The 16665-nt window shown below is 36.8% G+C and overlaps 2 protein-coding genes across 4 annotated transcripts in view; both read left to right on the top strand.

Annotated features, from left to right (window-relative positions):
- The window catches only part of LOC107678725 (zona pellucida sperm-binding protein 3-like), a 21764-nt gene extending 8989 nt beyond the window's left edge, over nt 1-12775 (top strand). The window contains exons 2-9 of one of the 3 annotated variants that reach the window (XM_016474099.1): nt 7580-8117; nt 8303-8421; nt 8505-8608; nt 8680-8857; nt 12188-12305; nt 12378-12460; nt 12521-12609; nt 12682-12775. In XM_016474099.1, coding sequence (XP_016329585.1) covers nt 7581-8117; nt 8303-8421; nt 8505-8608; nt 8680-8857; nt 12188-12305; nt 12378-12460; nt 12521-12609; nt 12682-12761 — 1308 coding nt within the window. In that variant the 5' untranslated portion in view covers nt 7580 and the 3' untranslated portion in view covers nt 12762-12775. Of the gene's footprint in view, nt 1-7579; nt 8118-8302; nt 8422-8504; nt 8609-8679; nt 8858-9850; nt 9969-10045; nt 10119-12187; nt 12306-12377; nt 12461-12520; nt 12610-12681 lie in introns of those variants that run through there. The other 2 variants (XM_016474101.1, XM_016474102.1) reach the window with 2 other exon arrangements.
- A 2292-nt stretch (nt 12776-15067) lies between these two features.
- The window catches only part of LOC107678719 (zona pellucida sperm-binding protein 3-like), a 4802-nt gene continuing 3204 nt past the window's right edge, over nt 15068-16665 (top strand). Inside the window, exons 1-2 of the mRNA XM_016474087.1 lie at nt 15068-15583; nt 15761-15879. Of these exons, the coding sequence (XP_016329573.1) occupies nt 15068-15583; nt 15761-15879 (635 nt within the window). The remainder of the gene's footprint in view (nt 15584-15760; nt 15880-16665) is intronic.

Below are 16665 nucleotides of genomic sequence, written 5' to 3'. Positions count from 1 at the left end.
ATTTATTTATCTTTGATCAAAAAGTACTTTAGTCATTTTTATTTATTTATTTAAGTTTTTGTTTATTTTAGTACATCAATTTAAACTAAATGAAAATGAGAAATGTTGCCTTGGCAACTAGCTGAAGTATATATATATATTTTTTAATAATAATACATTTTTATAATATTATAATATATTGGGTCATTTTTTTATATTCTATTTTATTTCAGTTAACATTTATTTTATTTCTAGTAACATTTTTTTTAACGCTTTTATTTTTAATCAGTTATAATAACCCTGATCTGAACAGAAAACTTGTTTATTTATTAGGACATATTCTTGCCGTTTCTTTATTTTAAAAATAAATACTATAAAAAAGAAGGTAATTCTATGGTAATTAAAAGTGCTTCATATAAAAGATTCATAATAAACTGTAACAAATAAAAATAATTACAAGTTATAAATTTTTTTCAAAAAATTTAATGTTTTGTTTTTTTTTGGAAATATTGTTTTAATTGATAATCAGTTTATATGTTTTTTCCTGTGTCCCTAGAACTAGCACAAGCCTCAGTGGCATCATCCTCTAGGAAGTGACATCATTGTGGTGGGAAAACAGCAGCACAAACATCTAGCACAAGTATTATAAATTGTTCCGTAGGAAAGGAAAGACATGCATTCAAAGTCTAACGAGGATCCTTAATTTGAAAAGATATCAACCACTGGATAATGGCAGCTGTTTCACATCTGAAAGTTTACATTAATGCACTGCGCAACCAAATTATGTGTTTGATGCCTTTAAATTTGCAGGCGCTGATTGTTGCCCCCTAAAAATGTCTCTGAACACTTCAGATCTTTCGCTGACAGTTAAGTGTGGCCATAAAGTTGTCAAAACATTGAGTTGGAGGTCTTTAAATACATTTAATTTTCAATTTAAATAATAAAATAGAATTTAAACATATTTTCCACCTGTATTTTAGCATAATAATTAGGCTATAAAGAGTGCTTTTTTTGTGCTGTATGGGTTTACTTTATTTATTAAACATTGATCTTTAATCTTATTGCTATTACCAGGTTTCAGCTCATTTAAAAAAATGCAATAAATAAAAAAACAAACAAACAACTACAATGGACTTTAAATATATATTATCGATATTAATAATAATTTAATATAATGAAACATTTTATTTTACCTGTATTTTAAGATAAAAGATATTAAAGATTTATGTTTTGTGCTGTATGGGTTTAGTTGAACTATTTATTGAACACTGATCAATTAATCATATAATCAATAAACATGTATTGCTTTACTTTGCAATTATTGTTAGATAAAATGTTATTTTTTAGCTATTTAGCAATCTAACCATGTCTTAGTCTGCCACGTACAAAACATTCTCTCTTAAATAGTGGCATTCAAACAAAATATTAATCAATTCATGTTTCTTAAAGAAAAAGTGTGATTTATTTTTTTTTTTTTAGTACTGAAATTCTAACATTGACCAATAGCGTGAGTTTGGAGGCGGGACTAATGGCAACCTGTTTGGAAACAGTCATTATGTTTGCATTTCTGTTTGTTGCACAGTATATCAGTGCTAAACTGTGTGTGTTCAGGAATGAATTGTTTTTTTATAAATGGTTATCAGTTTGTTGGCTTAGGCAACCAAAAAAATACAAATAAAGAAAAAAAATCACAATCCACAAAAATTAGCTGAGCATCACAACCGACGGCATCTGTTTCCAATATGTAGCGCGGCGGAAGGGTGGGTGCTTCATTTAGTGGCAAAAAACTACAGCCTACTTTATCTTTAAATAGCCTGCGGCTTTGGGCTGGACGGATGTGTGGCTTATTGTTGTATCCCAGATTCCATGAATCTTAGGCTACAGCTTCTGTCCTTTGAAGACAACAAGTGTACAATTAGAAGGGAATGTTTGCAATGCTTCTCTGCAGCCCCTGCGTGCTGCGCCGGACTCAGATGCAGCAGATACTGTCCACCGAGCACCGTGTGTTGAGCCTCACGCAGGATGGGGCACATCGACCACATGAAGTTTCTGAGTTTCTTCCCTCAGGTCATCCATCTCATGAACACTTAACAATAACTGTGGAAGACACACTATTTATTCACTCATACACTTATTTATCTAACACTCATACTCAGTCTACACCTCAAATTTGCACATAATATACAGTACCTGTACATACAAAAACTGTCTATTGTAATATACCTGCACATACAACTGTCAATTTATATATTTTTATTCCTTATTTACTTGTTCTATTTTTTATTATCTGTGTTTTTTGTTCTGTCACTGTCATTCTGTTGCACTGTGGAAGCTTCTGTCACGAAAACAAATTCCTCGTATGTGTAAACACACCTGGCAATAAAGCTCAACATGAAAGCGCTCTCTGACTCATTAACCTCCTGCTCTTTCAAAGCCTTTGAAACAGATAATAATTATAATTTACTGCAGAAAAAACTAGGCAGGACTTTTGCTGCAAGTGTCGGTGCTTCTGAACGCTGCGGTTTTTCAGGAAAGGGGAAGTGCTGGAGCTTTTGTGATGAGACATGATAAAATTGAAAGTATCTGTTGATTCATACCGATAAAATGCACAGCTCGAATCCAATACAAGAATTTGTCAAAACAACATACTGCATGCATAACTATGTAAACTGTTTTATATTCTTACTGCAGTATTTTTATTTAGTACATTGCAAAAAAAAAAAAGCGGAAAAAAGGTGGGAAAATGCATGTAAATATATACCTTTTAAAATGTACAAAAAAAAAAGCAGAAGAAAAAGCTACAATGGACATGAGCTATATATTTTCAATATAGTAGTAATATATAGTAATAAAATGTAATTTAAATATATTGTTACCTGTATTATAACGTAATTAAAAAAAAAAAAAATTATACATAAAATATATAAATTATATATATAATATATATTATATATATAGTTCTGTATGGGTTTAGTTTAACAATTCATTGAATATTGATATTTAATAATTTCAATTTTCACATTTTTGAAATAGAAAAGAAAAGCAAATATACATACAGTGGGTATAGTAAATAATCACCCCCTTTTAAAATAATCACATTTTGTTGCTTTGCAGCCTGATATGAAGACAGACACAGTTTTTGTTTTATCCAGCTGTATCTACTCAGTGCAGCTTATAACATCCAAGTAAACGATATAAAACCAATACGTCAGAAAAAAAAAACAAACAGAATCACTGAGTTGGAAAAAGGATCAGCCCTTGTCAGTATTTTGTTGAACCACCTTTTGCTTTAATCACAGCATTTAGTCTGCTAGGATTTGTCTCTACTATCTACTCTGTAACTCTGCACATTTTGACTTTGCAATATTTGCCCACTCTTCTTTGCAGAACTGCTCAAGTTCAGTTCAGTTTGATGGTGACTGTTTGTGGACTGCAGTCTTCAAGTCATTCCACAGATTTTCAGTGGGGTTTAAGTCTGCTCTGACGAGGCCATGCAAGGACATTCACCTTCTTCGCCTTCAACCACTGTGTGCTCAGTTTTGCTGTGTGCTTTGGGTCATTGTCATGTTGGAAGGTAAACCTTCTTCCCAATGACAACTTTCTGGCAGAGGGCAGCAGATTTTCCTCAAGAATCCATGTTTCCTTTTATCCTGACGAGTGCTCCAGTCCCTGCTGCAGAGAAACACCCCATAACAGGGGTGTCATCACCGCCTCCATGCTTTACTGTAGGAATGCTATTATTTGGATGCTGAGCTGTATTGGAATTCCGCCAGACATATCGTTTGGTGTTGAGGCCAAATAATTCGATTTTAGTCTCATCTGCCTCAGAATCTTCAAGGTGTGTTTTGGTAAAGCTCAGTCTGACTGCATGTGGCCTTTCTTGAGGAGCCGCTTTTTTCTTCAACGCTCCCATACAAGCCACATTTGTGGAGAATTTGTGATATTGCTGTCACATGCACACAATGACCACTCTTTGTCATGAATTCCTGCAGCTGCTTCAGAGTTGCTGTTGGCCTCTTGGTCGCCTCTCTGACCAGTTTCCTCCTGCTCTTTCACACTGCAAAAAATGGCTTATCTTACTTAGTATTTTTGTCTTGTTTCTAGTCAATATATATATATATATCTTAAATCAAGATACTTTTACTAGATTAGCCAAATTACTTAAGATATTTAGTCTTGTTTCCGGGGGGAAAAAAAAAAACTAAATTAAGCGCATTTTTCTTAAAACAAGTACAATTATCTGCCAGTGGGGTAAGTAAAATATTCTTAAAACAAGAGTATTTTACTTAACCCACTGGCAGATAATTTTACTTGTTTTAAGAAAAATGCGCTCAATTTAGTTTTTCCCCCTGGAAACAAGACTAAATATCTTAAGTCAGTGTTTTTTGCAGTGCATTCAGTTTGGAGCGACATCTTGATCCAGGGAGGGTCTGTGTTTGACCAAATACCTTCCACTTCTAAATAATAGACTCCATTGTGCTTCTAAGCATTGATAATCATAGTGCTGTTGACTTGTTTCACCTCTAATCACATTTCATCTCTAATGCAAAACAACATAATATGAATACAAATAATTGAAATATAATTTAAACAAAGAGCAGGAAATTCCAGTTTCTGCCGATGCAAATGTTTGACAAATTCACACACTGTGATTCTCTTAGCAGTAGCCACAATCATCTGATCATTTCCTACCCAAAAGCAACCACAGAAAAACATATGTCCGGTTTAATGAGAAGAACAGAGCTTGAGCTGCTGTATCTAGTAGAAAGTATCGTGTCATTATTAGTCATGTGTTTCCTAAAGCAAGTATCACTATAACTGTTACTCGTGCTTAATGTTAGTGATGTGATCAGACATCTAACACTAAGTGCTAAAAGTTTTTTTTAGGATTCGTCCTGCAGCGTTTGGGCTCCAGACTTGAATGATTCCTCAGATCATGGGCTGTTGCTTTATGAAGTGATCAGATGTAGCCACTTTCACCTGCTGGACCGTAAAACAGGAGAAAAAATCTCACAGATGCACCAGTGTTTTGTTTTTAGTGCCATTGAGATTTTATTTCAATTTTAGTTCAAATTTTTTTGTTTGTTTTTGTTATTTTTATCACTTTTTAAATGTATTGTGCATGTTTTATATTTTTTATATTTACCGGTAATAATATATTTAATACATTTAATATTTAATTTTCATATCTAATATACTTTAGTGGCATTGCGATACAGTAACTATACTTTTCATTAATATTTTGAATTATTTTTAGTTAAAGTTAAAAATGTTGTTGTGTTTTTATTTTTTATAATTTTTAGTGTTTTTTATTTTTAATATAATTTATAAAAATGACAGTGTCATTGAGATACTTGAATATACTTGTCATTGAGATGTATAGTAATAAATTTAATTAGATTTTATTAAAATTGTAGTTATTTTAGTACATCAAGTTGAACTAAATAAATGAAAGTCATACACAAACACACAAATATATATATATATATATATATATATATATATAAATGTACTAGGGTTTACGTAGGTATATGCCATAATAATTTATTTACCATTTTATTAAAAATATATTATTTACTAATGCATATATTTAATCACATATATAGACAGATGAAAATTTGGGATTTTGAGGGGGGGGTGGGGGTCTTGAACCACATTATTTAAAATATATAAAAACATCTTGAGGAATTTCTACAATGTCAGATGAATTATGCTTTCCTGACTAAATAAAGCCAAAAAAGTTTGTGCATTTTCTGACTTGCATGCTTTTTAGATTAAGAAGTGTCTGAGAAGTGCATGAATCATTATTTTATTGTGTGTTTCAGATAACAGAGCAAACGGAGCATTTTGTCATACTGTGATCAGAATTTGCTGATAAATCGTATCATGTGACGCCAAAAATATGGATAAGAACACAAGCACAATGACACACACACACAGTATATATAAATTTTAATTTTAGTTAACTATAATAACCCTGAGACCCACACTGAAGGGCATGAGCCACATCTAGAGACCAGAAGATCACAGAGATGTGACATAAATAACTGCCTTGCATACTACAGTATACTTCCTTTTACCCTAATTCGGATAATTTATATAAAAGGCTTATAGCTAATAGCCCAGATTTAAATGCTGAAACTGTCGTAGTAGAAAAGCTAAACTTCTGGTGGAAAACTATAAATGGAAGCTGCACTGAAATCCACAAAATTCCTCTGGTCAGGCTGAGCTCAAGCCACAGAGATCAATGTCACACACATTGACAGCTGTGGCCGGGGTCTGTCGTCTGTGCCAGCGTGCTGAAATAAAGACCGCCTGTCCAACTCCCTCTATCCCTTACCCAAAATACTAACAGTGGGAAAGATCTTCATTGAGCTGGTGTAGGGATTAATGCAGAAAACTACACATTTACAATAGTTTACAATGATGCTAATGGCACTTTAACAAACAACAAAGACTAACAAAGCAAAAAATACAGAATGGGTAATCTGTTTATTTTATTTATAAAAACATGATTTTAAATATGTATGCACTCAGAATGTCTTGCTACACTAAAAGGATGCATTTTGCTATTGGTTTTATATTTATATGTTAGGGGCCTTTTTCCAGCTGCACAGCTGTCTTTATATTAACTTGATTTTTAATCTTGTTATTTCCCTTTTATAAGTTTCCTGTAACTCACTTCATCAAAGTGTGATGCTTTACTTTCATCAAAGTAAAGCACAGCGCTCGCAACAGGGACTTACATTGTATTGAAGGTGGACATTTTATTAGGTCATGCATTCCCTGGGAATCAAACCCATGGCCTTACCAGTGTTTGATGAAGCTACATATAGGGCATGTGTTGCAATTATTTGAGTAAAAAAAACAAAAAAAACAGTGCATGCACAATGATACTCATTTGGAGAGTTCACAAGATTTTTCTGGTAATCAAACCCATAACCATGTCATTATTTGAGCTATAGGAAGGTGTTGTTTAAACAAAATAAGTTGTTGCCAGTTTTGCATCAAACAACAAATGATAAAGATTTTACATTTACATGTATGCATTTGACAGATGCTTTTATATAAAGAGACTTACATTGCATTAAAAGTGTACATTTTATCAGTTCTTGCATTACCTGGGAATCGAACCCATGACGTTGTCACTGTTTGATGAAGGCTGTTTGGACTCTAATTCTGATGCCACCCATTCACTGCAGATGATCCATTGCTGAGCAAGTGATGGAATGCTACATTTTTCCAAATTTGTTCCAATAATATACTAAAAACTCTTAAAAATAGATTATTTATGAATAATCTATTTTATTTGTGTGAGCTTATGTGCTTTTTAAATGACATTAACTGTCTATCATAGACAAACTGTCAAAGTTTAATTGTAAAATTGTGAATGAGTGTAGATGAAAACCTCAGATCCATATCAAGCCTTCTATTGGCTAGTGACACTAGAACGTTCTCATTTGCTGATGCATAAACTCTACAAGCCCAGAGGAGAATCAAAGGTAATCAATTAAGCTGAAAGGGGAGGAGCCACATAAATTCAAAGCTGTACTTAATGGCAAAGCCTAGCACTGGTGGTTATTGTGTTAACGTTTGTCAGGATGGGTCTTTTGCAAGGTGTGTTAGTGTTGGTTGTGATTGTGGCATTTGATCTGAAGTGTGCATGGGGAAGTTTGAGACACAGTCAAAGTCCAAGCAGCATGAAGCCGCAATCAGATCCAGCTTCCAGAGGTCCTGCTCTTTCTTCTCAAGTGTTCTTGAGCCCTTTGCAAAAGGCTTCTCAGTTTCAGAGTCAGGACTCCAGAGGATTTGTGCAAGAGCCTTTTGGTTTTCAGGAGAAGCAGCTGTTGCAGGGTCCAGTCAAGCCTTTGGATTGGAGCTTTCCCATCGTACCAGAAGTGCAAAGCGAGTTGGCAGTGGATTTCCAGTTGAGGCAACCCATGACTCCCAGTAGTGTGGCTGTTCAATGTGGTGAGAACCGGGTTCTTGTGGAGGTAAAGAAGGATTTGTTTAGCAATGGCCAACTGATCCAGCCATCTGGTTTGTCTATGGGAGGCTGTCCTGTTGTTGGTGAGGACTCTGCCTCTAGGGTGCTCATCTTTGAGTATGAACTACAGGACTGCAATAGTGTGCTGATGGTGAGAACTGTTAAGTCTTACTGGATTATTTGTACACCAAACTTTTTTTTTTTGTCAATTGTATCTTGACTGTTCAACGTTCACAGGACATTTCCAATCCTATAGTGTTTTTTTTTTTATTTGTATTTTGAACCTTTTAAGTTGTAGTTGAGAACCCTCACGGTAACAAATTCAATCTCTTACAGATGACTGAGGATGAGCTTGTCTACACCTTTGCTCTTACCTACACTCCTGAGGCGTTTGCTGGAACTCCGATTACACGTGCCGATCGTGCAGTTATTGGCGTTCAATGCCACTATCAAAGGTAAGTGACCGGATGTGACTTTCAGCACTCTTTATTGTGGTGTTGCAACTGGAAGTTTATTTGGTACCTCTCTTGAGCTGCAGGTTCTATAATGTGAGCAGTAATGCTTTGAGGCCAACTTGGGTCCCTTATGCCTCAACAGAGGTTGGCGAGGAAGTCTTGCTGTTCTCCCTGAAGCTCATGATGGGTTTGTGCAGTTTCTTTAGATCTTAAGCCGTGTGAATGAGGCTGTGCCTAAACTGTTCTTTCCTCTTTCAGATGACTGGTCCTATCAGAGGCCTTCAAACTTGTACTTCCTGGGTGACGTTATAAATATTGAGGCATCTGTGAAGGTGTACAACCACGTCCCACTGCGTGTGTTTGTGGACAGCTGTGTGGCCACCCAAGTACCTGATGTGAATGCTCATCCGAGATATTCCTTCATTGAGAATCATGGGTAAAGTCGCGTCACTTTATTCTTGAGTGAGTTCCGTGACCACTTGTCAGAGTATGCCGTAAGTCCCCGGATGGTCTTTCAGATTCTTGAAGTGTGGGTCCGTGCAAACTCGACTGGCTAATATTGCCAACAATCCATTGCTGTTTGGTGAAAGATTTGGTTCAGATCTACAAACATGGTGGATGTGTGGCTAATGGTTAAATGGAGGAGTTTAGATAAAGGGGTTGGTTACTAATCCACACTTAACCTGGCAACAAGCATTTAGTGGGGTTTCTTAAGTGTCAACCAAATTAAAATCTGTTCAAATATAGTAGGACAACATCTTGAAGGGTTATTTATCTTACTGTAAGAACCCCTTAAGGCTGGCCAAGAATATGGTTTCTTACCCTAGTCATGTGTTGTATAATGAATTTGTGCTACATCAAATTGTCAATACAAGGTCCCAAGATTGAGTTGAGTGATTCCGTTCTAGGACCGCCTGATGTACAAATGTATCTTGAGGTACATGTTAAAAAAACAGGAATTTATTTAATTGTATGGTCTGTCTGTTGTGAACTGTTTGTAAAGATTTGGTGTTCAAGAAACCCTGTTATGCAGTAAATTTCAGACTTTGTCTGACAGAGTTTCTAACCTTTTTATAAACCCCCATTTGGCCATTAACTTTGCTCATGCAAAAATAAGCAGAGTTCTCCGCGTAGACCCATGGCTGGCAGATCAACGTGCTAATTTTCTCTCAATACGGTAGGAAATGCAATGTGGAGGATGTTAAGTGAAACGAGATTAACAGGCCAGTTTAGTGAAAGGGTGTGTGTAACTATGCGACTGAGCGGTCAGTTAAAGATGCAATTGTATGATGTGAGAGCTTGTCCCAAAGCTTGCCTACTCTTCTACCACACACCCAGAACTGTACCTTTTCAGCAAAAGAGAATTAAGCTAAGGTCTAGTGACGTTATGCTGTAGAGATGACATTGAGGTCTGTGTGTTTTAAATCAGGTGCCTTGTGGATGCCAAGGCTACGGCTTCGAGCTCCCGCTTCATGCCTCGAACCCAGGAAGACCAGATTCGGTTCCAGCTGGAGGCCTTCATGTTCCAGGGAGGATACAGTCCTTCTGTACGTACTACGTGTTGAATGAATTCGACTTCTCTTCCCATCTGCTTTGGTTGTGACCTCTTATGTGTCTCTTGCAGATCTACATAACGTGTATTGTGAAGGCCACTCGGTGAGAATGTTAGTCTCACAAGAACCAAGTTTTGTTTACAGAAGTAAAGTTTCCTTTAGCAAAGGAAACCAGTCTCCTCTTGGCTTATATCAAAATCGTCTGACATTTTTCTCTACAAATCCTTTTTGTACTTCTAAATCGTGACTGGTGTTTTGTTTTGCTCTCTCCTCTGCGTGTCTGTGTTGCCTCTCGCTGGAGATTACACTGTACCTACGTCAGCTGCTGGAACGCCACTCTCTCATGGACACGTACAACAGTTAGTGGAAGCTAAAGATTATGGTTTATGAAGTTTTAAATATGGATATTTCTATTCCAAATACACATCGATTTGCTTCAGGAGGCCTTTATTAACCCCCTGGAGCCATGTTTCAGTATTAATATTACTTTCAGTTTAGGATGATTGACTCATTTTAACGCTTCAAGACAGTCAAGAACTGATTTCCGTTTAAAACTCAAGATCAACAATTTGTTGTATTTTTGATAAAACAAAATCCACAAGTAAGCCACACGACTCCAGTCCATCAATGAATGCCCTGTGAAGCAAAAACCTGCGTGTTTGTAATAAATTAATCAAGGTGTTTTAACTTGAGTCCATAATATTGCTTCCTCCAGTAAAAAGGTGGTCTCATCTGAATCAGGATATAAATATGCACAGATCAAGTACTCTTTACAAGCAAGCGTTATGGATTATGGCTTCACAAGACAATAATTGATGTGGATTATTGTAATGTGTTTTTCAGATGTAAGAAGCTACACATTTGGCATGTATTGCAATTATTTGAGTAAAAAAAAAACTGCATGTATAATCATTTGGAAAGTTCATGGGAATTTGCAAGGAATCAAACCCATGGCCTTGAGCTACAAAAATGTATGTTTAAAAAATCATTTGTTCCCAATTTTGCATTAAACAAGTTATGATAAAAAGGGGTCTTGAATCCTTTACAAAAGGCTTCTCAGTTTCAGAGTCTGGACTCCAGAAGATTTGCGCAAGAGCCTCTTGGTTTTCAGGAGAAGCAGCTGTTGCAGGGTCCAGTGAAGCCTTTGGATTGGCGATTTCCCATTGTTCCAGAGGTGCAAAGCGAGTTGGCAGTGGACTTCCAGTTGAGGCAACCCGTGACTCCCAGTAGTGTGGCTGTTCAATGCGGTGAGAACTGGGCAAACATGAATGGAAAAAAAAATAAAAATATGAAATGACAAACATGGTGGATGTGTGCGGCTAATTGTTAAAGTTTAGATAAAGGGTTTAGTCACTAATCCACACGTAACCTGGCAACAAGCATTTAGTGGTATTTCTTAACGATGTCAACCAAATTAAAATCTGTTCAAAGATAGTAGGACAACATCTTGAAGGGTTATGTATGTTATCGTATGAACCCCTTAAGGCTGGCCAAGAATAGTTTCTAACCCTAGTCATGTTTAATGAACTTGTGCTTCTACATCAAATTGTCAATACAAGGTCCCAAGATTGAATTGAGTGATTCTGTTCTAGTACAGCCTGATGTACAAAAGTATCTTAAGGTACACTTATAAAAAAAAAAAAAACAGGAATTTAATTATATGGTCGGTCTATTGTCAACTGTCTGTAAAGATTTGGTGTTCAAGAAACCCTGTTACGCAGTAAATTTCAGACTTTGTCCGACAGTTTATAACCTTTTATAAAGCCATTTGGCCCTTAACTTTGCTCATGCAAAAATAAGCAGAGTTCTCCACGTAGACCCATGGCTGGCAGCTCAACGTGCTACTTTTCTCTCAATATGGTAGGAAATGCAATGTGTAGGCTGTTAAGTGAAACTGATGATGATGAACAAGCCAGTTTAGTGAAAGGGTGCGTGTAACTATACGACAGAGGTCCTTTAACAATTCAAATGTATGATGTGAGAGCTTGTCCCAAAGCTTGCCTACTCTCCTACCACACACCCAAAACTGTACCTTTTCAGCAAAAGCGTATGTACTTTAAGGGCATCGTGTAAGTAGCCACATTGGAACGCAGCACGGGGCATGGCACTTGATGCATGCAGCTGCTCTTTCACAACTTTGTCCCTGAGAATTAGGGTAAGGTCTAGTGACTTGATGCTAGAGAGATGACATTGAGTTCTTTGTCACTTCTTAGGTGCTTTGTGGATGCCAAGGCTACGGCTTCCAGCTCCTGCTTCATGCCTCGAACCCAGGAAGAACAGATCCGGTTCCAGCTGGAGGCCTTCATGTTCCAGGGAGGATACAGTCCTTCTGTACGTACATGTTGAATTCGACTTCTCTTCCCATCTGCTTTGGTTTTGTGACCTCTTGCGTGTCTCTTGCAGATCTACATAACGTGTATTGTGAAGGCCACTCTTGCTTCTGCACCCAGTGATGCTCTCCGCAAATCCTGTTCCTTTTCCAACGGGTATGTTCATGCTGCTTAAGAACATGTTGAATGTGCCGTGTCTGATTTTTCTTGTTGCAGGTGGCTTGCTGCTGATGGGAACCACCAGGCTTGTGGTTGCTGTGACTCAACATGTGGTCCTGATGGAGGAAATGCTGTTCCTTTTGGGGGTAGGTAGCTGCTTTAAGATTGCTTTTGACCCTTCAAGTGCTCAACTTAACTTGGGTATTTGCTTTTTCTAGGCGTTCAGTGGGAAGGCAATGCCTCACTCGGTCCTGTAATGGTTCAAGAGCGACAGAAGACTTTAGCTGGTTTTCAATAAATGGAGAAACCTTTTCTTGTCATCCTGTGTAGTTTAACCAATTTGGATTTGAATGTGCCGAAGTGTGGGGAAACTGGTAGTCCTACTGTACGTGTTCTGTATTTGGAAGGAAAAGCTCCCTTTTCTCAGTAGGGAAGTTAACTTTACCTTTAAAGAGACCTACTGTGAACTTGGTTTAAGCTCAGTTTAAATTAAGTGAAGTCCATTGCCCATGATGCTATAACTTGTTCTGCCAATCGGAGTCTCTGCCCCAAATGTTCTTAAACACCCACTTCCCTGAAGCACTGCAGATATTCTGTATGCATCTTATGTTGTGTACTTGTTGCTTTCTTTGTTAGTAACCGCAAATGAGTAGTTTTAATTCTCCTTTTGTCACCAAATATAATTTATCATTTTTAAATTTGCTTCCCAATGTTCCTGCTGGTACATGCATACTTTTAGATCAATGGGTATCTTAAAAGAAATGCACTTCCAGTTTTCAACTGAATTTCCCACTTTTTGGAAAAATTTTTTTTTTTTTCTCCCCCTTCAGTTGGTTTACAGTCTTATACATTTTAACTTGGGGAAAGTGGCATGCATCTCACTTAAGTATGGTTTTATAGGCAGTGTGCCAAACTCACAGAACTGTGAATGGGTGATTATTAAATTGTAGTCCAATAAATTGTGTCCATCCATAAAAATAAGTGGTCCACACAGTTCTGGGTGGTTAATAAAGGTTTTGAAGTGACTGTATTTGACATAATATCCATGTTTATGACTTCATAAAGTGTAATCTATCTTCTGCTAACTGGTACGTGTGTTCACTAGACAGTGGCGTTCCAGCTGATATGTACAGTAGCATATGCTTCGGTGAGAATGTTAGTGTCACAAGAACCAAGTTTTGTTTAGAGAAGCAAAGTTTCCTTTCTGCACGTCTGTGTTCGTTGCCTCTCACTGGAGAGCCTCTCGTCATCTGCTGGAACACCACTCTCATGGACATGCATATGTCAGTTAGTGTAAGCTAAAGATTATGGTCTATAAAGATTTAAATATGGATATTTTTATTCCAAATACACATCGATTTGCTTCAGGAGGCCTTTAACTCCCTGGAGCCATGTTTCACTATTGATGTTACTTTCAGTTTAGGATGATTGACTCATTTTAACTCCAAGACTCAAGATCAACAATTTGTGTTGTATTTTTGATCAAACAAAATCCACAAGTAATCCATATGACTCCAGTCCATCACTAAATGCCATGTGAAGAAAAAACCTGCGTGTTTGTAATTTAATCAAGGTGTTTTAACATGAGTCCATAATCCATAATATTGCTTCCTCCATTAAAAAGGTGGTCTCATCTGAATCAGAATAGAAATATGCACAGATCAAGTACTCTTTACGAGCAAGTGTTATGGATTATAGATATTTTGGCCAGAAGTAACAGTTTAAAGTTAAAAACATCTTAATGATGGATTTGTTTCTTATATGCTTTGGTGAGAATGTTAGTCTCAAAAACCAAGTTTTGTTTAGAGAAGCAAAGTTTCCTTTGTTTAGCAAAGGAAAACCAGTCTCTTTTCTTATATTGAGATCCTCTGACATTTTTCTTTACAAATCCTTGTTTTGTACTTCTAAATTGTGACCGGTGTTTTGTTTTGCTCTCTCCTTTGCACGTTAACTACAAGACTCAAGATCAACAATTTGTGTTGTATTTTTGATCAAACAAAATCCACAAGTAATCCACATGATTCCAGTCCATCAATAATTGCCCTGAGACGCAAAAACCTGTCTGTTTGTAATAAATTAATCCAGGCATTTTAACTTGAGTCCATAATCCATAATATTGCTTCCTCCAGTAAAAAGGTGGTCTCATCTGAATCAGGATAGAAATATGCACAGATCAAGTACTCTTTACAAGCAAGCGTTATGGATTATTGATATTTTGGCCAGAAGTAAGTTTAAAGTTAAAAACATCTTGATGGATTTGTTTCTTACAAACACACACCTTTTCTCTTCACAAGACAATAATTGATGTGAATTATTGTAATATGTTTTTCAGATGTAAGAAGCTACACATTTGGCATGTATTGCAATTATTTGAGTAAAAAAGAAAACTGCATGTAAAATAATCATTTGGAAAGTTCATGCGAATTTGCAGGGAATCAAACCTATGGCCTTGAGCTACAAAAATGTATGTTTAAAAAATAATTTGTTCCCAATTTTGCATTAAACAAGTTATGATAAAGATTTTATATTTGCATTTATGCATTTGACAGATGCTTTTATCCAAAGTGACTAGCATTGAATTGAAGGTGTACATGTCACCTCTTAATGCATTTCCTGGGAATCAAACCCATGAACTTGGCATGTGCATGGGGAAGTTTGAGACACAGTCAAAGTCCAAGCAGCATGAAGCCGCAATCAGGTCCAGCTTCCAGAGTTCCTGCTGTTTCTTCTCAAGGGGTCTTGAATCCTTTGCAAAAGGCTTCTCAGTTTCAGAGTCTGGACTCCAGAAGATTTGCACAAGAGCCTTTTGGTTTTCAGGAGAAGCAGCTGTTGCAGGGTCCAGTCAAGCCTTTGGACTGGAGGTTTCCCATCGTTCCAGAGGTGCAAAGTGAGTTGGCAGTGGACTTCCAGTTGAGGCAACCCGTGACTCCCAGTAGTGTGGCTGTTCAATGCGGTGAGAACCGGGTTCTTGTGGAGGTAAAGAAGGATTTGTTTAGCAATGGCCAACTGATCCAGCCATCTGGTTTGTCTATGGGAGGCTGTCCTGTTGTTGGTGAGGACTCTGTCTCTAGGGTGCTCATCTTTGAATATGAACTACAGGACTGCAATAGTGTGCTGATGGTAAGAACCGTTAAGTGTTACTGGATTATTTGTACACCAAAAAAAAAAAGGTTCTTTGTCAATTGTAACTTGACTGTTTAACATGGACCTTTCCATTTCTATAGTTGGGTTTTTTTTTTTGAACCTTTTTTAAGAGTAGAAGTGACCTCTCATGGTAACAACTTCAATCTCTTACAGATGACTGAGGATGAACTTGTCTACACCTTTGCTCTTACCTATACTCCTGAGGCGTTTGCTGGAACTCCGATTACACGTGCCGATCATGCAGTTGTTAGCGTTCAATGCCACTATCAAAGGTAAGTGACCGGCAGTGGTGGAAGGAGTACTGAAAATATACTCAAGCAAAAGTACCATTACCTTCCAAAAAATTTAGTGAGTACTGTAAAAGTACTTGTCCAAAAAACTACTTGAGTAAGAGTAGCCTATTAAAAGTACTCATCATAATAAACGCTGTACACCGCAACTTATACATTTTAAAAACGTTGTACATTCTGTAATTCACATTATCTCGTCAAAGAATGAAGAATGTCTATCATCCAGCAGTTTTAATTGACTGACAACTCTTTAAAATGCATCAAAACAGCATGGAGACAGTATTCAGTTGAAGAAAAGATGAAAGTTATTCTCAGTACAATCATCCCCATTTAAATCAAAGTTTGAAAAAATAGATTTAAAATCATGTGTAAGGCCACTGAGACAGCATGCTGTTGTTGCACATAAAATATTAATGTTTAGAACAGTGCAAATACAAACACCATTAGAAACTCATAGTTCAGCATCACACACCATGATATGGGTTCAAATGAGAGCCCGTTTCTCCCCAAAACGTTGCCACTTTTAGCGTTTTGCAAGAAAGATATAAAAACAAACTTGATAATGTTACAATTTTAACATGAATGCACATTGTTCTAGAAGGATGGCAAATTCATGCCATACCTTTTACACATTTACTCGTTATGCTGATAATCCAATTTGTAAGGATAAATGCATTAAATAGCGAGGTATGTCTGGGGAAACTTTTTTTTCAAAGGAAAACACACGCACGCATGTCTCTTTGCTGAGCTGCGGCGGTCTCTGTGAAT

Source organism: Sinocyclocheilus anshuiensis, unplaced genomic scaffold (assembly GCF_001515605.1).
Source record: "Sinocyclocheilus anshuiensis isolate Anshui unplaced genomic scaffold, SAMN03320099.WGS_v1.1 scaffold208, whole genome shotgun sequence".
In the NCBI taxonomy this organism is placed as follows: Eukaryota; Metazoa; Chordata; class Actinopteri; order Cypriniformes; family Cyprinidae; genus Sinocyclocheilus; species Sinocyclocheilus anshuiensis.
Note: the sequence above shows the minus strand (reverse complement) of the source record. Positions and strands in the feature narration are given on the sequence as shown.